Source organism: Melospiza georgiana, chromosome 9 (assembly GCF_028018845.1).
Source record: "Melospiza georgiana isolate bMelGeo1 chromosome 9, bMelGeo1.pri, whole genome shotgun sequence".
NCBI classification, from domain to species: domain Eukaryota; kingdom Metazoa; phylum Chordata; class Aves; order Passeriformes; family Passerellidae; genus Melospiza; species Melospiza georgiana.
Genome location: NC_080438.1, coordinates 9784719 through 9811514, shown reverse-complemented (window position 1 = coordinate 9811514; position 26796 = coordinate 9784719). Strand labels below are relative to the sequence as shown.

Here is a 26796-nt window from a genome sequence, read left to right as displayed (position 1 = left end):
CTGCAGGAGATTGTCAATACAGTCTCTCTTCCATACAATGCTTGGCTTGTGATATATCTGGTAAAAGGAGAATTCCTCATCTCAACCCCACTGTAATTGGATTGATGTGGCCTAAGTGGGTCTGCTGGATCACACTTCACAAACAAAACCAAATCTGTTCCTCTTGTAAGACTAATCTGTTTACCCCTCTGCACTGCTGTTCATCTATAAAGCAGTAATCACAGTAACCTCTCCCTTGAGCAATCAAGTGACTGATATGCATGCAGTGGACCAGGGAAAATCTGTTTCTCATCTCCCTTGGAAGCAGTCAAAATATCCAAATACTTTTTTGATAACTCATGCTAAGTGTAACTCTTAATATATCCACTTCCCTTCATAGTTATCTTAGAGAAAAATGAGAAACACTTAGCAGACAGTTTTCAAACTAGTATCACCAGCACAAATTAAATAGATAACTTTTCATCCATCCCCACTGCTGCCTGTAAATCAGATAGTGAGATGTGCTGAGGCTCATAGAGTGGCAGCTGGGTGCACCAGGCACCACACCTAGCTTTATGGACAAATTCACATCAGGCTTTGTTGCTATAACAAAGCACATTTCCATTCCTCATGGATAATTACAGAGCAGCATTCAGCCACAATGAAATGCTTTAAATGGCAGCAGATAAGTGTAGTTGCTCAGGCTAATTCTTTGCTTGCCCACTTCATTCAGTCACAGCTGTAACTGGGCCCATCTGGGAGAGTGGTAAGTACAGGAGAGCCAGAAGGGAACTGAGAACTGGGAGAGATTTGTTTAGAAGATTAGCCAGAGTGAAGTGATCATAGCAGGTACACAAAAGACTCTCTGCAGCGATCCAAGTCACTCATCAGTCCTCAGTTAAAGCACACACTGACTTTCCCCTTGAAGCTTCAGGTTGTGGAGCACAGCTAGTGCCATCTCCCTGGCCTGGCAGTGGGGTTGTGCTGCAGCAGTCTCTCTCTGCTGTCCAGCCAGGCTCATCTTTATTCCAGTGAGAGGTGTCTGTGTATACCTTAATGTGCAGTGGCATCTGGCAGAACTGCGACTCATTGGGGCTGACTTACTGCAAGTGAAGTGCAGCTCCCAAACCATTCCTGACTGAGGCCAGAGCCATGTCTGCTTTGTCCAGTTTGTGACAATTTCAGTGTTACCAACTTGTCCTGCTTTTGCTATTCCTGTATATGAAAAGTGAAGTTACTGTGAGCTGTTTCCTGTTTTGGACAATGTTTTAGTACATCCCCTGCCTGATACTGCTCCCTTCCCTGCTTTGACACTGAGAACAATGTGTCCTCAGGTCTTTTACACAACTCAGTTTTAATATGATGGCTGTGGAAATGAAGGTCTCTGTAGAGTTTTTGTGTCAAAAATAAAAATTAGTCTAGCTCAAAAGCAGTTGGATCAGGTTGTGCTTAGCCTTGTCATAGGGCTTCAGAGTGGACAGACTGTGCTCAAGGATTTAGAGACTGGGAGCCCCTGTGAAACATTGCATTAAAAAATCAGCATTGTGAATGGCTAGATCCTTAGTTGTTGCATTTTCAGTAATGTGTGGTGAGTCTCTGTGTGTTACTTTATTATCCCACAGCACCTGCCAGACATTCCCTTTGCCTTGTAGCTTGTGGTCCAAGTCACACTTTGCAATAGTGACTTGCGTCTGGAAAGGATGACACAGATGCATTTACCTTTACAATAATCTTTAGTGTCTATGTTGTTCTCTACTTCATCAGATAAGACATAAAATTAACACAATTATTGAATGAGAATGCTGAAGTTTTTTTTTAAATCATCTATTTCTATCTTTAAATTTAGATAAGAAATTTGATAAAATAAATCATAAATGTCCAACAAAGAAATTAGTTTTATGAGTTGTTATCATTATCATTATCATCATTATTTTCTTTGTCTAGAGAAAATGAATAGTATCAGTTACTAAATGCAAAGTGACTCTTATAGAGCAACTTAAATATATAGATTTCATAGTCATTTCGGTGTCTCAACACAATGCTTATTTTTTAAGTAATGATACTAAAAATACATTGCAAAATAATTATTTTATCAGGTTGTGCATATATATACGTGTATGCAGTTATATATAGGCCTAATATTTCATAACAAGATTACACAAGCACAAATATAGGTCACACCAAAAGACAAATATTAAGTCATTTTTTTCATATCAAGAATAAATAAATCAGCTGTTCATGCAAGTGGTGTTGATACTGCTTGTTATCTGCCAATTGCTATGCAAGCAAAGACCACTGTCAGTCAAGATAAAAGCACTCTAGATAAAAGGATTAGTCAATATTTATAGAACTGTATAAGCAGTTCAAATAGCTCAGGTTGGAGACATTAGCATGTAAAAAGGTATTCTCAAAAGATGTAAGGCATACCAAAACAAGTGCAAAGGCAACGATTTTTTTTTCAGTGGGTACATGCATTAACTCAGCTAAGCATATTCATGTTTTTAAGGGAAACAGTAAATTAGAATCATACAGCGTTTTCTCTTCTAAATATATTACACCCTGACATAAAATTTCAGATAATGTGAATATTTTTAAAGATGATTACTTTTCCCACCTGTGCAGTTTCTTTTTCAAAACAGAGATGAAACAGTTCCTTTGATTCAGTTTGATAGCATCACTCATCTGTCTCCTTTTTTCACTTACACATTATTACTATATGGTGGCTATTTTCTAACTGTTAACCTCTTAATTAAACTCTCTTTTTCAAATTTAGCTGCAAAGATTTCCTGCAGAAGCAGGATGACAAAAGCAATTATTCAAGCACAATTCTGCTGAATGCCACCGATTTTCCTTTGGATTAAACAACTATAAAAGTATTATCCAAATGACACTTTTGATACACACCTTTGGTTAGAAATCCTCTCACAACCTTTTGCCTTTCCAGTCCCCTGACTCTAAATAAATATCAAGAAACTACATGCAAGCAACCTGGATAGGATTCTACACATTCAATACAGTCTAAGGACACACTGAAATTCATGAAAAGAAAATATTTACCTGTAAACATTGTCATTACAATGATGTAAACTTGTATCCTAGTTGCAACCATCTTTTTCCGCAGGAAAATTTCCGAAGGAAAAAGATTGTTTAGCACTTAAGCAGCTGACAGAGTAAATTTCTGTAAAATTCACAACAGTTCTTACTATAAAGGCTTCCTTTCCAGGATTAGCTTGCTCCACTTTTGTACCTGCTGATGTAGTCTGATGGTGTATTTTGCCCAAGCCAGATCAACAAGGCTTAAAGTAAGACCCATTAAACTGCTTACACAATAGATATGTATCCTATTTAAATTCTTTTTTTCTCCAAGTGATCACTTTGTGCTCACACTGAACATTGTCTGTGTTTCACAGAAATGCGTATTATTATCCATTCAAAACTGATTGGTCACATTTTTGTTGTTGTTTTGGTATTGTTTTTTAAGCCTTTTTTTTCCTTTCAACAGGTTTGTTAATCCAGATCAACTCTGTCATGGTCACTGTCATTCAGAGAAACTGTACATCTCAATAAGCAGATAGAAAGGATCTAAAATTTGATCCTGTCTTTTTATTTATAAAGTACTTTTGTTCCACTTGCTCTCTCTACTTAATGGAAGTCTGTGTCTCTAAATTTTTGAGTGTGCTAAAGACATGTAAAAAATAATTTACTAAAACATTTTTTTCTTGAGCTCTTGAGCAGCACATTTTGATTTAGACTAAATTTAATGAGGGGAAAATCGAGTTCAGGAGATATAACTACTTATGTCTGTGATAATTTTAGCAGCAGACATTATTTTTGTCACTTATGTTTATCAATTTCCTCTTCTAACTGATTTATTCACTAATTAGGAAATTCCTGACCTTGTGTCACATTTGGGTTTAGGTTCACCAAAAGACTCATACACAGAACACAATTTTGGATTAACTTAATCTACAGTTCACAACTGCTTTTATGGAGATGCTCAGAAAGCTGCTGCTTCTTCCATCCTCTGACACGGGCATCAAGTGAGTTTTCCTATAATACATTTAAATACTAAAGGGTAAAAATTTCACCCAAGCTCTTGGAAAGATGAGTAAGGCAACTTAAAAACAAAAAAAAGAGGTCATTTTGATAAGTTAGTGTGAATGCACCTAATTAGTGGTGCTTATCAGACATCTCATGCTGCAGTTTGATATTTAATGTGCACTTTATTTTGAATATTGCAGGAAGAAGCTGAAGGCTCTCAGTAGCTGTCATTCCTTTTGCAGTCCTGTGACAACAGGAATCTGAGGGAAGGTTATGAGCAGACACAGAGGGACAACAGGTGGGGACAGATTTCTGCTCTTAGAGCTCAGTGACACCACAGAGCTGATGCACACTGAGACAGGGTATGCAGCAAATGGCCCAAAGCTGTGCCAGAACCACTGGTGGGAGTTTGAACAAACCTGTCAGGAGCAGAGACTCTAATACAGTCAGATATTGTGTTTAATAACATTTTCATATACAAACCAAAGAGAAAATTCCATGTGAAACCACCATAAAGCAGGTATAAAACTTGTGTAATCCTGCCCAGAAAGTAATTGTCAGAGGTTCCCTGTCAAACTGGGATTTGCTTATGGTTTGGGATTGTCCTGGCTTTGCTCTGGTTGGTGTTTTCATAAAAGATGTGGATGTTGGCTCAGAAAGCTTGCCTAGTAAGTTGTCTGATGAAACAGGGTCAAGTGAAACTTTGGATTTTTTACAGATAAAATGACCTTTATAGGTGAACATAAGAAATTAGAGAAATGGTCTGAAAAGGATTATATTCAATTCTGGAGGAGCTCACTCAGTTTCCATCGTCTCAGGCCAGAATAATTATGGAGAGGTGGAATAATAGTTAATAAGTGGAATAATCAGGTGGAACAATAGTTTCTATCTACAATGCTTCCGTTTCACTGAGTCCAGTTTTAGTTCTGCACTGCAATGACAATTTGGATCAATTAGGAAGAATTCAAGGAAAGCAACGAGAATGACCACAGGTAAACAACAAATGGCTTATGAGAAAAGGTTAAAAAAGTGGGGCTGTTCAGTCAAAACACAAGCAGAGGATATGGGACATGGTAAGAGTTTTCAGTGTAGAAAAGAGAGCACTCTGCCATGAAACCACAGTAAACAGGTGAATAAGTCACAGGTTGGCCTGCACAAGGAACATCCAGGTCACACTCTAAGAAAATATTTCTAATGATAATAAGATGACAAATTCTTTGCATATGACGCCCTCTGGGAGCCATACACTCTATTGTGGATCCTTAAATATTGGTTAGAGACAAAATATCAGTGAGACACGAGCCAGCAGATGCTACCTTGGACCCAGAGACCAAATGATACCTGCATGCCTGTCCCTTGCACATCTATTTTTCCATGGTTTTGTTCCTCCCTACAATGAAATAATTCCCAGCAATAGAGCTGTAGGTGTGTAAAACTATAGCTGCACATAGAGGTGTGTCTACACATACAGGTATCAAATGCAAGCAGGAGTAAACCTTGGAGAAACGAGAAAAAGAAGAATTTAGCATCCCCCTTAGAATATACTTTATGAAAGACAAGGAGTTTGCAATAGCACCTTCTCCACCTGTATTTTAGAGTTTTGGAAATGCCTGTTATAAAATCCTACCCCAGGTGCAAACAAGTCTCTCTTCAAGGGCCTCATTAATCCTGAGGCCTACAGAAAGATCTGGCAGAGCACATATTCTTCAAGGCCCCAGGTTTTAGCAGACAATCATGAAAATTCTAACTTTGCCACATCTGTGCAGATAATTGCAAAGAGATAATTACTTTTTGCTGGAAGGAGGAAGTGCACATTCATGAGTGAGTAAGCACAAGGAAATAAATTGACCATCTCTGTGTCATTGTAATTAAACACCATGCTTGTGGCTATAAATCAGTCACCATGCAGGTCAGGAAGGAAGTTTTACTCTTATGTACATCAGTGGAGAGCAAGGGAAGGGTATTTAAATGGATTTTTTTTCACCTATTTTTCTTCAGTAAAGAACTGGCTCACATTTGATACTGAACTTCATGTGACCAGTGCTCTGATCTTGCATGGCCATTTCTGTTTCTCTCCTGGCAGGAAAAGAAAAGCTTGTGTAAAACGAAGGGCAGAACACAGAGCAGAGCTGGAGCACATGGAAAACAGGATTTTTTAAAATGGTAGGATAATAAGCATTTGTTAACATTGGGCTAATTTGCACATGATACCTTTCACACTGAACTCTAATTCCTTAAAGTCGTAAGACCTTGCTAGTTATTCCTTTATTGCAGACAAATTCACTATTCTGCTATTTTTCCCCATGCCATTTGAAATGTATGTATAAAGTTAATACTGACTAGGAAAAAAATTAAAATAGAAATAGAGTTGAGTGGCTTGGCTTAATCATTAAATATGTCACTCTAGCTGAGGGATATGGAATTCATAATGTGCTACATTCAGAATGGCATGCTGTAATTCAATCTTTTTAAATGTTGCTGGCCCGAAGCTTCATAGACTAGTTTGAATTTTCAGTAAAAATTGATTTTTTTTAAGCAGTAAAAACCCCCAATCCCTTAATCTCTTCAATCAGTAAAGGTTTCTGAGAGCAAAAGTAGTTGGAAATGTTTTTCCACTTGTTTCACGTGTTTTGTCACACCTAAAATAATTTTCATTTGAAAAGGAAAAAAAAAAAAAACAGAGAAGAAGAAAATCATGTACATGCCATAGGTGATTAGTTGTTTAGTGAGATCTGGTGTGTTGACTTTATTTCAGGAATATTGGAAGCAGCTGTCTGGGCTGGCGCTGGCTGCGGCTCCGGGGCGGACGGGGCAGCCGCAGGGCCACGCGCGCAGCACGGCCGGGTCAGGGGACACTGCCTGGCAAGGGCCAGCCCCGTGTCCTGCAGGGGCAGCACAGCCTCTGCTGCCTGCAGCCCACCCCTCCAGCCCCCTTTTCAATTTGCACAGACAGCCATGTGGATCCAATTGTGGGATTAGGGGCTGAATCTGGAGTAAAGAAAAACGTGTTGAAGAAATACGTCCCTGCGTGGCACTCATTTTGAGTGATGGAGGCAAGGAAGGAAATCAAATGGTGGCAGCCCAGTTTTCCCAGGCAGCATCCTTCTGGAGTGGGTTTTCCGGCTGCACAAATGTGTTGTAGCTATGGCCATGCTGATGGTAAGAGGTAGGAAGGGGAGAAGAGAGGAGGGACAGGGCAGCTACAAGGTGTGACAGGTTAGAGTAGAGAAAAGTGATGGAAAAAAAATAGGTAAGATTTTGGAGACTAAAGAGATGAAAAAGTAGTGAAAGATGTGGCTGTGGAAAAGGAAATTAAAATATGGGAATCAGTGGTAACCCTGAAGATAGTTGTTGCTGGCATTTGAGACAGAATTCTTGTCAGACACATGGACATTCAGGAGTAGTAAGAGAACAGAGTATCTATGTAAGGCCATCCATCTATATAGGATGTGTAGACTGCAGATCATAGATAAGTCTACACAGAGATCTAAGAGTGGGAAAAGGAGACTGTGGGAGCAATACTAGAGACTAAAAATTTAGGAAAAAACCAGCCATAGAATTTTTTTTTGTAATCAAACAGCTATGTGAACTGGAGCAGAGAAGTCAATTCACAAAATATCAAGAGAATTAGGACAGACTTATAGAAAAATTTACATTGAAATGGACATTCAAAGGTCATCATCTGCTCCAGTGCACCACTCAAAGGGTCAGGACATCCAGAGAAAAAATTGTAATAGTAAGTTTCAGAGAACTTGTTTTTTTATACCTGATTCTGGACCAGATATTTAGAAGCCAAACAAAGATATTTGGGGTTCTGCTTTCCAGTATGGTGTTTTTCTACTATGCTCTGTAAATTGGAAAAAAGAGTATGTGTAATCCAGGAATTTTTCGTGTATTACCCTTTAGAAAACAATGGCAAGACTGTCAAATTCAAAGCATTAATGATCTGATTTGCATTTTCTGTAGATTTATGAGCTTGTACATTGAGATGATGCGTGTGCATTTGAACTGAAGTACATCCAGAGGGATCTTAAAACAACCAATACCTTTGAGTTGTTTAATTAGATCATACAAGGTCATGTTTCATTGACTTGAAAATCTGTTTGGAGCATATGATTCACTTTGGAATTAGGAAACAAATTAATTTTCTGTCCTACAAACACTTTAGGGCTTTAAAAGAGTGCTGGCTGTTCATGTACAGACCCATTGAGAAATGTACTCAGCGTCTTGTCTCCCCTAAAAGGGATTTTCTACCTTGTCTCTTGCTGGCTGTTTCCTGTTTGTTTTAACTGAGTTAGGCAAGCACGGCCACTGTGCTGTCTAGTGTGAAACGGCTTCTGCCCTGGAAATGGCACTCTGGAAAATTTCAGTCATTTGCAGGATTTTCTCATTTTGTTATAACTAATGTGAATTTCCATAAAATGCAAAAGTGACTGTGTTTACATAACTTCATTGTCAGTCCTTATTGAAACAAACTGAAACAGCCAGAAGGCCAGAAAATCATAATTTTAATAGGGCCTATAGAGTTTAATTGATAATGGAGATATGAGAATAGAAAAATGTAAAATATGAATGGGTGAATGCACATAATGTTTATGCTGTATTTTGAGCTGTGCACAGCATCACAGTATAAAGAGCATGGCTATGTGTGTATAATCACATTTCTTTATTCCTAGAGTATATACATTTACATTATTTACTATCACTTTGAATATAGAAAAAAAATCCAGCTTTTTATGTTGAATTATCTGCTTTTTAATATTTTTATGTGTGTTTTCTGTGTGACTCTTTCCTGGGTAAGCTGTGAGCTGCTCTAGAGCAGATGCAGATGCAGAAGACCTGAGAATTTGGGCTGTGATCTTTCAGTCCTGCTCCGTGTCAGTGCAGGGCAGAGGATTGAACCTCTTTTCACTTCAGCAGCAGTGTTCATCCCCCTCATTCCCTGCAGTGTCAGTGAGAAAATTCATCTAAATGGTGCCTTTGTTTATCCTAGGTTTCATATGCTTAACTCCTCTCGAGGCTGGAAGATTGAGCCCCAAGCTGGCTTCATTTTAGCCTGGTCACATTTCAGTCCCGATGGCAGTGGGACAGCATGGACCTCAGCTAGCACTGTGTGTGCTTGCCATGGAATCCTGGCTGCCTGCTGGGGGATTTCCTGGAGCATATTAGAGGTATGAGATTTAGCTAGATTAAATCTAGTTTTTCTATGTCTTTATGTTCTACAGTTCTCTTCTGTAGCTGTGCAGACTTCTTCACAGTACAGCATTTAAATAGTTTTCTTGATTTGGTACTACAGGCAGTGATTTACCATGATGTTCTGGCCTCACAAACAGGTCTAATAACAGATTCTGAACCTTCTTTGTTAAGAAAAAATAGTGCCCACAGGACAGAGACTAAGCCATAATTGTATTGATCATTATAATTCTCTGTATTAGTGTCATGTGGTTAGCACAGCCAGACTCGAAGAATTACAGCAGTGGGAGAGCAATCTGAATCAGATCCACCAAATCTACTGCTAGCAGTTAATTATCAGCATAAATTAGCTGTCTATACTAGGTTTTTCTTCCTCTCTCCAAGACTGTTTATTGAAAGTGCAAAGTTCATTGCCAGCCAGGGAAGGATTGTGTTTTCCTTACACAATCAACCAAAGTCCTTTTCTAAGTTAATTCAAATATTTTTAAAGGGATCAGCATCCAGGTCATCAGTGAAAGGCTAGCTTAACTTCTTTGGAATTCTCCTTGTACCTGAAAAAATCAGTCCAGGCACCTAAACAGAAACAGGTTGTGCCTTACTAGAGTCACTTCTGAATTTATTTCAAACAATGCCAATGAAAAGGCATAAAAATACTGGGCTTTATCACCTGTTCCTCTTATTAGCCAACACTGTACAATTAAGAGCTAGATGCTACAGGGAACAATTAATGTAAGAGCTTTTATGTAGTATATCACATAAAATTAGTTTCAGTGCTCACTTTATCAGCTTATTTTTATTACTCAAAATCCCAACATATTCCTTATGTCCTTGAGAAGACCTTAGACCTGGGACTCATCAGTGCTAATTAATTGCCAGCAAACTGCAAAACTCCCGAGTCCAATCCAACAAAAGCATTAAAGCAATATTTTTACTTATTAACAATTAAAATGGGAATATATTTATATATATTTTTATATATTTATATATATATAAATATATATTTTTTAATATATATATTTTTATATATATGTACATTTGTGGATACAAAATTAGAAAGCGTTTTTATGCAGCTGAGAGTTTGTGCTGGGAAGATAGGTAATCTTCAGGAAACACATGAAATTGTGCAAAGGGATTCTCCCTCCAAGCCCTGCACCTGGGAACAAAAAGCCCATCCAGCAGGAGAAGCTGGGGCCAGCTGGCAGGAAAGCAGCTCTGCCATGCTCTGAGCAAGCTGGGCATGAGGGAGACATGGGCCTGGCAGCAGAGAGGACCAGCACATTCATGCTCTGTGGTGGGAACTGCGCTGCCACCAGGTGAAGGGAGGTGACTCTTCACCTCTGCTCAGCACCAGGGAGACCCTGCCAAGCCCAGCTCTGCTCTCCCCAGCTGCAAAAAAGGAGCAGTGATACTGGGGCAGGGCTGGCCAAGGGCCCTGAAGGAGCAAAGGAATTGGAAAATCTGTCAGGAGGAGAGACTGAGAGAGCTGGGGTTGCTCAGAAGTTGAAAGAAAAGCCAGTTGTAAAGGCAGGAGATAGCCTTCAATTAAATATAATATATAAACTTCACTCCAATTCACCTGTTCCTTCCCTTTGAAGAGATGTGTATTGCCTGACCTTGTGAATGTGGTTGCTCTCATGGATGGAATTCTTCTCAAGACATGGTCACAGAAGTGTGACTCTCGGCTGTGTAGATGTCCTGCTTTCAATTTCAAAATGCTGCATCGTGTAAAATAATTCTTTTTAACAGCCACACGTGGGAAATCTGTCACATAATTGTACTGCAGAAGCTAAGAGTTAATATTAGGGTTCCTTACTCCATTCCCCTGTACACAGGCTTGGCAGTGTTAATCCAGGAAGGTTTAGAAGATTATGTGTACATGACAGCCCTGAGGATTTCCATCATCGTGATTTTCCTTCCAACTCTTTTTTTGAAGAGTGTAATGACCTATGACAACTAAGCTTCATTCTCTGAGGAGCCTGACATTGCTTCTGTTTAATGGATCAGACAGTTTGTGATCCATCAGCTCTAGACACTTTCTTCCCCATGTCAACCTGGGGTACCTCTTCAATATTTCCCATCTGTGCTGACCTGTGTGATCAAGAGGTCATGTCCTGAAGTCAAACCCAGAATCCAAACACTCACTCCTACCACACGCCAGACTATTAATGCAACCCATTTAATTTACATCAACTTGGAACTTGACATTCAATTTCTCAGTCCAGAAGCAATTATTTTTAAAGGAACATGCCAACAATATTGCTTGGCTTAGAATGGTGAAAGTTCAAAAGGGTAAAAAACATTTCACACCATAAATAAAGAATTGATTATACTTGAAAACAAAGTTTGTAATTACTACTGACATTTCTGAGCCTAGATGAGGTGCCTTTTATGCTTTAAAAACTGATGTCATTCCTGCCACTGGCATTATGGGAACCTTATGTAAGGGTCTGAAATAGTCCTTTGCTGATATTTTAAGTACAAAGAGGAAAACGTGAACATTTTGCACAATTCCTGAGTCAAACACTTTTGTTTTGTCAAGAAGGGGTGCAAAATTTTTTGTGGGTACCTCCCTTCAGCCCAATAGTCTGTGAGCAAGACTACTGGCATAATTAATAAAATTCTTAATTTGTTGTTCTTGTATGAAAGCCAAGCCTACAATGTGCTATGAAATTTTAACTAGGAATAGCCCTGTTTGGATCATCAAATTACTCTTTTTTAAATCAAAACCACAGTGCTTGTTTTCTCCATAGCTTTTACAGCCCTGGGTGGACTCTGCATGTCTGGCTGCAGACCGATATCCCTGCGCTTCCCGTGGAAGATCCAGCTAACCAAACTGCAAGGTGCAAAAGCTGAAAACTGCCACTAAGAATCTGGAGCAGCAAACAGGGCTCATCACAAAGTCCTTGGGAAGCAGCAGCTCCCAGATCAGAGTGCAAGGACAGGCAGCTCTAGCCAGAGACACTGGACACGGACAGCATTTCTCGCTCCCTCTGCTGGCTCACAGGTACAGAAGGGGTACAGAGCTCTGGTTCTCAGAGCTCTGCTGATACCAAAATCCTGATTCCAAACCAAACAAACTGCATGTTTTACCAGCAGCTGATACTTTTTTAGCAGGGTAATACAAGGTTATGCTAAGCTCTGTAAAAACTTTAGTTTGTAAACAAAGTGATGAATGGCATGAGAACATTTATATTTATATTATAGCAGTTTAACAGCAGCCTGCAAAATTAATCTCAATCTACGTCAATATTGTCTACATAAAAATATATATGCAAAGATCATGCATCTCCCTCTGTCAGAGGCCAGGCATGCAAAATAATTATTTAGTAGTGAAGACCAACAGCAACTCTCCTTATTAGCCAGCATGTTCAAGGATTTGTCTTCCTTCCTTTGCAGAAAGGAATGAAGATAAATCATTGATTGTCACTTCAAAACAATCCAGCCAGAAAACTGCACCCTTCAAAATAGCAAAAATTGAAAGTTGGGGACCTTTTTAACAAGTAAGGCTTTCTATAAGCAGAGCAAGTACTCTGAATTAGCTGTTATGGATGTGTTTACACATGTGTATATTTCTTTGTGTATTAGCACATATGTGTGAAGACACATTTATTCTACGTGCACATGGTTCAGAACTACCAGCCCATATGTTTTTTCCTGACTGAACTCTACCAACTTCTCTCATGCCAGTCATGAGTTCTTCTGCTATGTAGGGAAAGAGAAGTAATGCCTCTTAAATGTTTGGCTGTATAATTTAGTGTATTTCCAATAAACTGGATTTTAATAGGGTTCACAATGGTGACATTCTCAAGGCTTGTTTTGAAATCATCTGTTGAACAAAACACTGAGCTATTAAATCAGGTAATTTTGTTTATCACTTGACATTTGACCTTAAATATGCCATAAATTAAAAAGTATTAAGAAAGTAAAATATATTAATCCTATAGCACAGGTTTTCTTTTTACTGTCTACTTGCCAAGCACTTTCTCCAGAGCAGTGAAAGCTGGATGTGTAGATTTAAAGGAAGTTCCTTTCTGTTTGGGCAGAAATTGTGCATCTGCTTAACTTTGCAATTTGCCTGTAACTGAACCAGAACAATGCAATCTTACACAAAGCAGTGTTAGAAAGCATATTCTGTAAAGTAACTCCTGAGATGGACAACCCAATTCTGAAGGAGACAAGCCAAGTTCTGCTGTCAGTTTGGTGTGTGCAGTACCTTTGATTTCACATGGGTTTGTGCATGGTTATCACTTAACCCACACTTTAAATTCAACTCTCATTAGTGGTAGTCTGTGCCATCAGGGGAAAAAACAAGAAAGAAATGAAAAGGCCAGAGAGATTCTTCAATAGAGAAAGACAGAACTAAGCAGGTTCATAAGCTCAGTCAAGAGGTGGCAAAATTAGATTGTAGAGAGGCTATAAATACATGAGTTATGCCGATTAAAAAGGCTAGGAAAAGTTTATCTAGAGATTTAAGAAAGAAATCAAAAAGGTAAGTAGGCAGTGCTTGAAGAAGGCCCCAGGAGGAAAATTCTTACTGGATAGCCTTGATTTAACAAGTAGTCAATCATACAATGGAATGACCCACCAAGAATCAGTGTCTGGAAAATAACAGGTGCTTAAAAAGCATTATTCCTGATGCCAAACAATATCCGACTGCCTTATTTTTTAATTTTTTTTTTCTTTAAGCATTTTCTTCCAGGTACTGGACACATGAATTCATTAAATCTAAGGACATTATCTGTCTGTGTGTTGCAAGATCTAGGAGCTTATGGATTAAAAGCCATTCATCCCCTCCTCCTTCCCTTCAAGGAAAAAGCTTTTCATGCTAAAAAGTGTTTATGTGCAACACTGTTTAACACAGAGAGATGTGCCAGATTCAAAATATCCACTGCTTCCAGGCTCTGTCAATCACACTGGACTACAGTATACAACTTAACATATCAGTGCAACTAGAGAAAATAGATCGTAGTAATGATAGGTCAGCTGTCAAATTTTAAAGCATAAAACTCTATACATGTTCTGAAAATAATAATGCTAGATGCTTCCTAATGTTTGAATAGCATATATTTCTACCTAAAAAAAACCAAATCCAAAGCATCTGACCTTTGTGCACTCCTTTGGTGCTGAATAATGCAGAAGTGATGGCTGACATGTCTTTGCATTCCTAGTTGCAACTTGCAAAGAGAGACTGTAATACATATTTCTCATAAAAATACACATAGGTATATCAGGGCTCTAAGTATCAGTCCCAGTGCTACAAACCAGGTTTGGGAGCTGATTCTGCAAAGAGTTGTCATGAAAAACTCGAGAGCTCATTTCCTAATAATCATGGTTCAGCTTTTACTAAATTTTAACATAGAGCAGCATTACCAGTAAAAATACTTTTCTGTCAAAAACTTCCCCTGTATAACAGAAATAACAGGGGCAAACTGAAATTCTCAAAGAAGCCAAATTTTATTTCACTACAAGGAGTCCTCTGCATAGTCAATACCCACACTGGGTGCAATTTTTTTTTCTAGGACCTGAAACTATTTCAGTCTCTACTTGGAGCACATTAATTCTGGTAAGTGGATCTGATAATTATGTACAAACACATCCTTCATGAGCTCTGAGATTCCACTATTCATTGAAGTAATGTCATTCATTATGATCCTATTGCACCTTATTCTATTTTTCTGAAGTGCAGATAATACCCAAACATTCCAATTCTAGTGAGTGAAACCCAAGCTGCAGAATATTCTAACCATAGAAATGTTTTCTGGTGTTATTGGTAACACTTAGGGACATATGCCACTCTTTTCTGAAGTGTCTTCCACCAAATCAGGATTCTTTAACCAGTGGTAAACACTAGTTAACCATTACAGATAGAGTCAATTGCCTTCAAGCAATCGCTCTCACAGTCTGCTGCCATGCAGGGGGCAAGTTAAGTCATAAGAAGATTAATTTTTGCCAAAAAAAAAAGCTATTAGGCTTTCATAAAGTGTCTCAAGATATGGGCTGTTAAGGAAAGAGCTGTCATGAAAAACACAAGTCAGTCTTAGTTGCTGTGGTGATTTATATGGTGAAAGAATGTAAAAATTACACTTTCTTTTACTAAATGGTATTTCTTAAAATTGTTCAAGAGGAACACTACCTGCAGTAGAAATGAAATTGAAATGTCCCACTAGCTCTGTAATGGTAACTGATAAAGGAATGACAGATTCATAAATTCTTCCAGCTACAACCCAATTTCAGTGCTGCCCTCGGTGTTCTGAGGTATTGCTGCCCTTGCACGGCCATTACCTTACAGAGTGTGTGAATTGTGAGCTCAGCCTTGGCTTTCCTTCTGGAGAACTATCCAGAAAGAGTAAGCACACTGTGATTACTAACAGAGTGCTTGGTCTGGGAGCTAAGCATGTGACAAATCATTAGTGCTTATTGCAAAGAAAGCAGTTAGATTGTGAATGAAGAGACAAGCAAGAAGCCAGGGAGCATGCCTCCTTCTTGGGTCCTGACAGCATTTTCTGCCCCCTGGAATAGACCACAGACCAGTGGTAAAGGACACACTTTGTCTTTCTAAGAGAATATTCTGATCATTTCTAAAAATTAAGAAAAAAGGAGAGAAGGAAGAACTCTGTAGCAGAAATAGAGGAGGAACCAACTGAGAAGGAATCAATTCTGATGACAATGTGAACATCTCCTTATGAGGATGCTACTAACTGAAGAAATGTTAATTAGTGTTGGTGGGTAGAATCATTAAAAGCTTGTCCAAATGCTCTTTCAAGATCAGAGACTTTAGCAGAGTGGGGAAAGCACTTTAAAGTGCTAATTGTCTGTTTGGTGTAGGGTTTTTACAGGCAGTAGGTGCCTGCCAGGCCCTGAGGGTATCCCGTGCTGGTCCAGCCCACGCCCATGGAGCGCTGGAGCCGCTGGAGACTGGCTGGGAGCAGGGACAGGAGCTGCTCCTCCTTCCCCCTGTGCTTCTGAAACCAGGGACACTTGGGGATCACAGGGGCCGGGACAGAGGTGGGGCAGCGCTGTAGCAATCTCTCCAGGACAGCAGCGACTGCCACGCTCAGAGAACAGCCACACTGTCCATGTCGTGCTGCACATCTGCCCCACACCACCGAGCTGGTTCTGTAAGGGAACATGTCACAGCAGCCCAGCAGTGAAAAGGGGATCCCACACTGACTGTCAATGCAGTTTGGACAGTGAAGAAATGTGTCTACATGCCTCTCTGTGGTCCCACAGTGGTAAGAAGTCCAGAGAGAGAGATCTCAAGCCCTAATTTTATTTTTTCAGCAATTCGTGACTGTAGTGCACACAAATGCACTTGGAATTTTTCCTTAAACCAGCTAATTTTGATGGATATTCCAAGGTATAGACATTTTCTTTCTTGAAACTTTGCTTGCATAGGAATAATCATTAGCCAACAGTACCTCTGGACCTGTTAATTTTGAGTGCCTGTCTTCCCTGCGGGAGAAGCCTGAGTCCCACTGAAAAGAGGAGTGGTGCTTTTGAAAGGTTCTTAGCTTGAAAATTGCGTTTTCAATCTGTATTTTCTCCTTTTTTATCCTCATTCTTTCCTTGATCAACTTTGTCTTATTCTAAAGTCTCGGAATCAAGAGAAAAGAACCTTTTAAACTGTGATGACAGCCATGACATAAAGTGAATTAACTTGGTATAATGGAGGAATGGTTGACTACCATGGTGTGAACAGCTGAAGGACAGATAAGGAAATAAATGAAAATATAAAATTTGGATTTTGGAGATGAGATCTTTATTATTCATCTGCTTTAATTTTTGTAAGTCATATTGCTTTATGTAGCTGAGGATGGCAGCTGTGTGATCATTGTGCTGATGGTTAAGGTTTAAAAAGTAAAGATGATGCATTATTATTTTTATAGTTATAAAAATATATGTATGTATTCTAAGCATCCCAAGTTAGTGGTAATATGTCTAGGGTCCTACCCACTATTTATGAGTATAAATAATATTTATGTCTGTCCCACACTGTCAGAAGCCAGGGGAGAGGAGGATGGCTGGCTCAGCCTGCCCTGCTGTCTGGTGGTGCTCTGCCCACAGCAGCACCTACAGACATGCAGGGAGATGGAAGCTCTGTGTGCTCTGTGGGTCTGTCACCCTGCCTTAAGTGCAGAGTGAGAGCCCAAATAATTCAGTTTCTAATACTGGTCCCATCATGTTCCCAGTTCAGTGTCTGAGGTTTTCTTTACTCAGCTGAGGGTTCAGCACTCTCCCATACTGGCCATTTATCTGCCTCATCTTCTGGCTCTGGGAGACAGTTTCTTTCCCCCATGCATATGGCAGGAATTCAATATGCATACGACACCAGTCTGATCATATCATTTTCTCTTGCAGTAGTCCAACAGGCTGGGAAAATGGCCAAGGAAATTTAAAAGGGAAAAACAGAAAGCAAGACAAACGAAAAGGCCAAAAACCATTTAGGAATTCCTGATGCCAAAGCAAGCAGCAGTGCTGGTGGCACAGCTGGCACCCAGCAGAGAACAAGACAGCAGCAGTGGCCAGGCCCTGAGCTGCCAGCACTGTGTGTGACAGCAGGCACCCTGCCTGCAGCCAGGGGAGAGGGCTCTGCTGCTCTCATCCTCCCTGAGCTGAAGGAAAATGCATGGACTTCATCCCTGCTCCCAGCATTGTCCCCCAGCCTGGGGACCATGGGCAGCACGGATTTTTAGGCACAGGAGCAGGACCTGCCTGCCTGGAACACCCCCTGCTCCTTGGGCTCTGCTCCACTCTGGAATGTGTCACTTGGTAGACCTTGCAAATTCAGGAGCTCTCTAATTTTGACATGGTGTTAAGTTTATTACAACCTGGTGAAATGAGTCACTACCAAATCCATAGCTCTGCCTTTCTCCTTTCTCACAGGTTTTCATGAGCAGAGTGAAAAGTTTAACCTTTCAAATAACAGCCTTTTTAACAAAGGGGCAGTGCTAGAGCAATACAATATATCCACAGTATGAAAGGACACAGTTCTAGGGTAACTATTGCCTTTACCACGCAGCAACAAATCACAAGACCTTTAAATGAAAGCCCAATTTATTAAAAGTACTGTTGTGCTAGGGGGCCAGCATGCCAAGGTAATATAAAAAAATCTAGGGCTTGCTACTGCAGAAGTACTGAGACCTCTTGAAATCTGAGTATCAACAAACACTGATTTAAAAGGGAATGGGAGAAGTTTAACCCTTTGCAGAACCTGTGCTAAAATTTTCTATCTGGATAAGGAATATCTAATGTCCTCAATGAGTTTCTAGCAGGGATAAAGTCTCCAGACTGGGATTTATGTATTTATTTTTAAGAATCAAATTGTCTAAATAATTTCTGTTGCAGATTTGATCCTTTTAAGACTTTCAGTAGGACTACTGACTGTTTTTCAAGTCACCTGAAAAATCACTATCTGTAACAAGATACTGCCAGGTAATATTTATTCCTTTCTCCCAGTTTGTGAGGGAAATATTTTATACTGACATAGGCTTGTGTTTAAGTTCCATTATCTCCTGCCCTTAGATTTAAAACTGTAGTCCAAAAGGTAGATATTCTCAGTTTTTCAGTTCAATTATACTAACTTGTTTGCAATCTCTATCCAGTAAGTTCAAAGATGCTTGTTACATATTGATATCAATCCTAAATTTGATTAGATCTTTCCACTGATTTCAATGGCTTTTGGATCAGGCCCTTGCAATGCAAGTATGTGGATTATTATTTCTGCATATAGCCTGCTTTGGTAAAGTATAATTATAATGTTATTATGAGTACTTTACTGAGGATAGAGGCATAAGAAAATGAATGTGGTTTATTAAATAAAATCTCTGTCCTGTTGTAATATGAATCGGAGGGGTTATATCTGAAGCACATACAAAATTTCAGGTGTTAAGGCTGGAAAAACTCCTGAGTTACAGCTGCAGAAATGTAGGATTTGGGGTGCCAGTGACATATGCTGATATCCAGATGCAAGGATCTGACCATTTTTCCAGGTGGCTGTTAGTTCATCTCCATTAGATAAGCACCATATAGTAAATGGTCCTGATCAAGGACTCACCTGCTACCTTGAATCACACTACTGCTATCAACTCTAATCCTAAATCTTCTTTAATTCTAATTTAAAACTAGGGTCTTATTTATCATTTGGCTATAATTGGAGAAATTGCTTGTCCAGCAATGGAGGTGAACACTTCCAGTCCTGCCTAAAGGACTTTTTATGCTGAAGCTTCTGACATCCAAGGAGGCTGAGGCTCTTTTTGAGCACTTTTTATTTTCAGGCTACATGGGAGAAGAAGAAAGACCAGAGAGAAATGGGCAGTGCTACTGCGAAAAAGTGTCTGTTAAAGATTATGGTCTTCCTGCCAAAGTGTGGGCAAACTGTTTAGTAAGAATAACTGTTTTGGTTTTTTTTCTCATGAAAGCTATGTAGATAGCATCCAATAGGTATGTACGTAACTAAACTTACTTATGGTTTCTAAAAATTTAATTTAATTTGCATACCGAGTCAGTAGAAATTTCAGGGTCTCCAATACTTTCTCTCCCTCATTCTTAGGAGAGTTCTGCATTGTGAATGGTGTGATTATAGATTGAAAAATTGATTCAAGATCGATATATTTACATACATTCTGACACACTTTTTTTCAGACTAGTTAAGAGTTTCAGACTGGGAGTAACTCCTCCATATGAAAAAAACCCCATAGAATCATGACCCAAATCAGGCAAACAAGCCAGGTGAAGGCAATTGCTAAGGAAATTACAAAGGATGGTTAATCAACAAAACACTCCTTTCTGTTTCTCTCTCACAGAGCTCAGAAGTTTCCACATTAGGACAAGGGAGGAGGAAAAGAAGCTGGAGCTCTGGACGTCGCTGACAGGAGGTGAAGAGAAAGCAGCGGCATGAGCAGAGGTGAGGGTGCTTGGGACAGCGGGGAGACGCTGAAAGCCTGGCTGAGGCCTCAGACTGTGATCTCTCAGCAGAACAGAAGAACAACAGCAACACTTAGTGACAGCACAGGGAAGGACACTTACGGGGAAGGCCTGGAACAAAAACAAGTCGCGATGCCACTTTGAAAAAAAATAATAGAGAATTCAGAGCGAAAGCTGTGGTCTCTGTAAGCTTTTGTTCTTGTTAAGTTGGAGACAGCAGTCATACATTTCACGTGACGTGAAGTTTGTAAGTTTCTTGGGAGATGAATGGAATGAGAAACTGACGGCTGGATAAATTAATATATCTTTAAACTATTTCTTTCCTTCAGAAGGAACAAGGGTGTGGAGTTAGAACAGTACTGCAGCCCCAGCAGCACAGAATCCAAACCCGAGCGGTTTGCGGCTGTGCTAAACAGCGCTGGCTGCGGTGCAATAAAGGCAGGTGTGGACGCGCCTCTGTCAGCATCACGGCTAGCTGTACATTTGACTGTTTGCCCTGTAAGGACAGAGCTGTGCTCCCGAGTGTTGGTTGTTTTCCCGCGGGCGATGGAGCGGTGCCGCTCCGCTGGGCCGCGCTCGGCCCTGCCCGGCGGGCCCCAGTCCCGGCCCTGGCCCCGGCCCCGGTCCCGGCCCTTACCGGCGAAGCCCGGCGGGCAGCGGCAGATGTAGCCCTCGGCCCGGTCGTAGCGGAAGGCCGGCGGCAGCTCCGGGACGAGCCCGTAGAGGCCGGCCCAGGAGCGCTCCACGCAGTCGCCGCCGGAGAGGCAGGGGCTGCTGCGGCACTCGGCGATGTCCTCCTCGCAGCGGGAGCCCGCGTAGCCTGCGGAGACACAGCCACAGGGTCAGGGTGTGACTCTGGGGCTCCAGCCCCCCATCCCTCATCATAGGGCAGCGGGCTCAGAGCTCCCTCCAGCCTGGCCTTAAACACTGCCAGCCATGGGGCGGCCACAGCCTCTCTGGGCACCCTGTGCCAGGGCCTCACCAACCTCACGGGAAAGAATTTTTTCCTAATATCTAATTTAAGCCTACTCTCAGTTTGAAGCCATTTTCCCTTCCCTCTTCATATTTCTTGTAGGTGCCTTTTAGGAGCAGGAAGGCTAGATGGTCTTTAAGGTCCCTTGCAACCCAAACTGTTCTACAGTTCTGTCATTCCATGTGCTGTTCTCCTCTTCCACTGTTCTACAGTTCTGTCATTCCGTGTGCTGTTCTTCTCTTCCAGACCCAGCACACACCCTGTGAACAGCAGCTGCACATGGCTGCAGTTTGCCTCAGCTCCTTGAAGCTGTGAGTGATCTCCTGCAGCTCCCTGCCGGGCCTTGGCAGCAGGACATTGCTGTGGCCACTCCACATCAGTGAGCTGAGCTGTGCCATAAAGGGTTTGTTTGGGTGTTTTTTGGGCAGTAATGTGGAGATTTGTGTGGGTAATAAGGCACTGCATTGTGGTGTAGTATGCTCTCAGGTTGTGGGAAGGTGGATGAGGGCAGAGAGTATAAATAATTTGGTGTTTTTAAAGTGGTTCATCTGGAGGTTTAAGTGCTACAATGATGCCTGAATTCTGGAAAATGCAAAGGGTTCTGCCTAATTTTTCCTGATCTGTTGCACCAAGACTTGTGTAGTGCAACAGCATTGAGGCATTTAGGGCTCACAGTGCGTCTGTGCTCCTGCATCCTCAGTAAGTTCATAAACTTCCTCAGATATAAACTCCTTAGAGAGGCTTCTTGTAGTTTGTGTGCTCATAGAGTTGTGTGGTCTCTCAGGAGCACAGGGTCTGTGCCTTCACTGGGGTGTGGGGCCTGTTTGCAAACAGCTGGTAGAGAACACAGCCTGTGGGTTCCACTGCCAGACAGAAGTCTTTAGACTGGTTTAAAGGTTGGGTTAATGAAGACTAAAACCAGCATCAGCTGCAGCAGTGATGCATGTGTCACACGGTTTGAAGGACTGAGTAACAGCTCCCAGCTTTGACTTATCTCCTGTCTTGGCACCACAATGCTGGTGCCTTTTGTTTTGCCCACTTCTGCTGTACAGGAGAATCAATTCTCAGCTGGAAAAGCAAGCAACTTACCCAGAAGGCTCTGCTTATGATGAGTGAAGCCCATGTAAAGACAAGGCCATTGAGGACTTTTGAGGTTGTGGAGCTTCAACCTTTTATTATATCGGGGGAAGGGGGGGGGGGGAGCATCTCTACTACTTTTCAAGGCACATGCATAGGAGAACTTGGAGCTTACCTGGCCAACAGTGGCACGTGTAATTGTCAGCATGGTCCTCACAGGTGGCATTGTTGTAGCATGGCTGTGACCAGCACAAGGGAGGGAGGGTCTCACAGTGCGAGCCCATAAATCCAGTCCCGGTGCAGTTGCAGCTGTACCTGCAACACAGAATGCAATGTTCACTCAGGCTGGAAGTCAAGAGATCTGGGCTTTGTTCCCAAACATGCACAGGCTTCTTGTGTAGCCTTGGCTCGCAGCTTACAGCGTGAGTCCAGCTTGAGACCACCATCTGGTGCTTTAGGAGAAACCACAGCAATTGGGAACCAACAATGAGCTGTTCCCTGAAGTATGTGGTTTTGTCTGGGGAAAAAGAACTGCTTGTGAGTTGGTTTTGACACAACCCTAAGAATTGTTGATCCTTCTTTTTTCTTCTTTTAATTTTTGGGAGAAAAAAAAGTCTGTGGCATTTCCAATGCTTTTAGAAAAATTTTATTTTGTATGATTAACATTATTCACAAAATGAAAAGGGAGGAGAAAGTAAGTGTGTTAGTATCCCTTCCTCTTGGACTAGTTGAAATTGCATTGGCAGAAAAAGCAGGAAATTTTTTTTTTCCTCAACTAAATGATTTTTTTCCCCCTGCAAACCTGTTAGGTTAGAACAAAAATGTCAATTGCTTGCTTAGTTCCAGTAACAACAGTAATACAGCTCCCTTTTGACAGCAGTGTGACTACAATATAAGTAAACAAACTAGTGTACATATAGAAATTAGCAACATGCAGATGTCAGTAATGTCTGGGAAGTTTTGTTTGCCTTTTATTCTTCTGGAGAGCTGAGTGCTATAAAAAGCATCATTCCTGTTCTTTGGTCATCAAATGTAAAGTTAACATGTACGTCATATGAAAATACAGGCTTTTGCAAGATACAAGTTAACTGTGCAGGCTTGTATGATCTTGACCTAAAAAAATTATAGGAAACAAAAATTTCTTCTTCTATTTTCTTTTACATTAAAGTGATACACCATTATTGTACAATTGCATTCCTAGGGCATCTTGCTGAGCAAGATGTAGGTATACTTATTTGATAATTTCTGTGCTTAATATCTAAGTCTTAGACTTGGAGTAAACATATGAAGAGAAAGTGAAATTGTTGAACATAAAGCAACATCAGAGAACAACTGGCTCCTGCAGTCTAACAGACCAAAAAGTGTAAACTTTTTACTACACTGTTTAAGTGTGTGCATAAGCAGAAACTTCTGGCTGGCCAGTTTATTACTGGTGTATGGATTATTCCTAAATCAAAACCAGAGATGACTTGCACCAGGTGGCATTTGAATTTCAGATATAAAAAGTAATGAGGAAGATGTGAATCAGAAAAGTAATTTTCATTCTGAGGCATGTTCTCAAATCTGAAGTCTTCTTCTGCTGAGTTTTTCACACATTTCTCCCATGCACCTTCAGTTTGGTGCTGTTCAGCTTTGGTGAAAGCTTTTTTTTTTCTGCCTATGTCCCAGCTACTTTTCCCTGTGGTTCAGAGTCATGGAGGAATATCCAGAACTCATTGCTTAATGTGCAGCCCCACCTGCCTTTTTCTTGGATATCTTTTGGCATTTGAGATTGCTGTTGACCTTCCAGGATTCTGGATGGTGCCCTGCTTGTGAGCAGGCTACAGCTGAGCAGGCAGATGGCTTTTTACAGTAAGAGTGATAATTTAGATACCTAGCATTTTTTTTGAATTCTTGTTTGATGTTCTCACAATATGCAAAAAGCAGTACCTGTAGGCATTCTTTCCTATGGAATCTCCTATGGGATTTCCTGGGAATATTTCCTATGGAAAAAAGACATGGATAATGCAGGATATCCTCTATGCCTAGGCACACTAGGTTTTGTAGTCCAGCTAAGTCTGTAAGCTGTTGAGTTTAAATAAAAATGTTTACTTATGTGAAAATGGTTTGTTTTTTTTTTTTAGAGATCAGCTTGTACTTTGTTGCATTCATGAAACATCACTGGAAGATCAGTCTGAAATTTGTGAGAGAATTATGTTTGATGTTTGTATTTACAGTTTTTTGTGCTAGATCCGTTGCCTCGTACACGTTTCTGTGAGAGCTGATGGCAGACACCGAAGCCTCAGCTGTACTGTAGCTCAGTCAGAAAAGAAAAACTCCTGCTTAAATACCCCAATTCTTCATTTATCCCCAAAAATACATAAAAGAAAGGAAGTTGCTGGACACCCTTCTGTTTTGAGTTGCTTTGTTGTCCATTCCTTTCGATCACATAACAAATACAGAAAGAGCTCCAAATGTGCTCCAGATATCCCGCAGTATTACAAGCCAATTAAAATTGGTCTTGCATGTACCTCAGATTTAAAAGCCAGGAGAAAAATGAGCAGGATTAAGTCTGGCCTGAATGAGCATCCCAGTTGCTCACCTCACACGTGTATTCTCAAAAGGCTTCCAGGTTACCACACAGGTCTGAGTGATTCAGGTCCAAGGTGACCCCCTCTCACTGCTGTGGTGCTTTAGCTACACTGGGAAATAATAAATTGCTTTGTCCTGCTCAGAATCGTTTGGTGCTGCTGACAAGAAGCTCCACAGGGCTGGTGCCATGTCAACACACTGCACAAAAACTCATTCCCAGAATAGGATCTCTTACCCCCTCACTCAAGGCAAGCATGCCTTTTGCTGACATGACTTCTGGACTGATTTTTGGAGCACCAGAGTCTTCAAATCTGCTTTATAAAAACTGGAAAATACACAATAAAGGAAAAATCCTGTACTGGCAAGAGGAGCACCTGCATGAATACACTGGGGAACTTCCAGACTGGGCTAATATACATATGTGTGTTCAGGTTGGGAAGCTCATGCTGAGCCAGAAATCCAGTTTTGGTGATTGAATGCCAGAGCTCTGCTTGGACCTCTGTGTGGGGCGAGTAACAGTAGGGGGAGAATCTCACTTTTCCTTTGCCTTGTATTCTCTTTTTCTTTCTTTTTTTTTTTAATTACTACTGTTATTTTTTTGCCCATGGACTGCAGGTTGTTTTGAACAAGTAGCTGTTGTACTCCATACCTGTAAAGTTTCTGACACATTTGCTAATGATATCTATTACTATGGTTACAGTTATTACAGTTTTTCTCTTCTAGTCCTTCTGTCTGTCAGTGTGGGCAGCTGCTGTCAGCAAATTCAGTTTTATACAGTCTCACGTATTTCTTGGAAACTAAAGTTTGGTAAGCATTAGAAACAGAATTCATATCTAAATGACAGTACTAACAGTCAGGAAAACAGTGCGTTGTAAATATTTAAAGTACAAATATGAAAAATACACTTCTTGGTCAGTCTTTGCCATAAATGTTTTGTTGTCCTATTGGCTCTGACACCAGACTGGCATTCCTTGATCGTTTTCAAATCAAAACTGAGAATAGTGCAGGGCCAAGGAGTGAAATCTAGAATGGGGAAGGAGATGAACTACCAGCCCTGGCAGGCTCCTGTAGCATTCCCATCCCAGGGGCACCTGGCTGAGCCCTGCCAGGGCTGGCACACCTTACCCATTGGTGCCATCCGTGCAGTGTCCCCCGTGCAGGCAGGGCTGGCACACCTACCCATTGGCCCTGTCCGTGCAGTGTCCCCCGTGCAGGCAGGGCTGGCACACCTACCCATTGGTGCCATCCGTGCAGTGTCCCCCGTGCAGGCAGGGCTGGCACACCTACCCATTGGCCCTGTCCGTGCAGTGTCCCCCGTGCAGGCAGGGCTGGCTGGCGCACTCGTCGATGTCGGTGCCGCAGAGGTCCCCGAGGAAGCCCTGCGGGCACGAGCAGGAGAAGCTCCCCAGGGAATCGTGGCAGGTCCCCCCATTCAGGCAAGGCTGGGACAAGCACTCGTCGATTTCCACCTCACAGTTCGTACCTTCAGAAGCAGAGAAAATAAACCCCAGGCTTAGGAGACAGCTTTGGAAATCTCAGCAAGGACTGCCTGAAGTACAATAGTCACATAATATTTTTTTTCTTTATGCAGTTGCCTGGTTTTTAAAGACATTTCCTCCTCAATGTGCTTTGCACAACTAGTTTTTTTCAAGGCTTGGCAGAATTTACAAAAGAACAAGCCAATCGTTTTCACAAGAACATGTAAAATAACTTTTTCTGTTAGCTTGAACATGGAGACAGGACAAACTAATTTTCAGTTTATTCAGCAATGCTACTATCCTATTTACATTATACAGAAGAGACCAGCAGTTTATTGATGTCATAAGAGTCCATTTAAAATTGGCCTTTAAATGGACAGTTCCCAGTTTTTTGAATTCATTGGGAAGTGTCTTGTTCAGCAGTGCTTAATTTTTTTAAGGCTTATCAATGTGCAGGTAAATGGGTCTGTGGTGCTGTGTTTGCAGCAGGTCAGAATCTTGGAGCTGCTCTTCAGAGATAATTGCTAGAAATAAATCAGTTCTAATGTGACTTCACAGCTA

General features: G+C 41.0%; 1 protein-coding gene across 1 annotated transcript in view; it reads right to left on the bottom strand.

Annotated features, from left to right (window-relative positions):
- The window catches only part of CRB1 (crumbs cell polarity complex component 1), a 73553-nt gene that overhangs the window by 14040 nt on the left and 32717 nt on the right, over positions 1-26796 (bottom strand). The window contains exons 3-5 of the mRNA XM_058030585.1: positions 26045-26240; positions 22362-22501; positions 20774-20956 (exon numbers count right to left, since the gene is read on the bottom strand). Of these exons, the coding sequence (XP_057886568.1) occupies positions 20774-20956; positions 22362-22501; positions 26045-26240 (519 nt within the window). The remainder of the gene's footprint in view (positions 1-20773; positions 20957-22361; positions 22502-26044; positions 26241-26796) is intronic.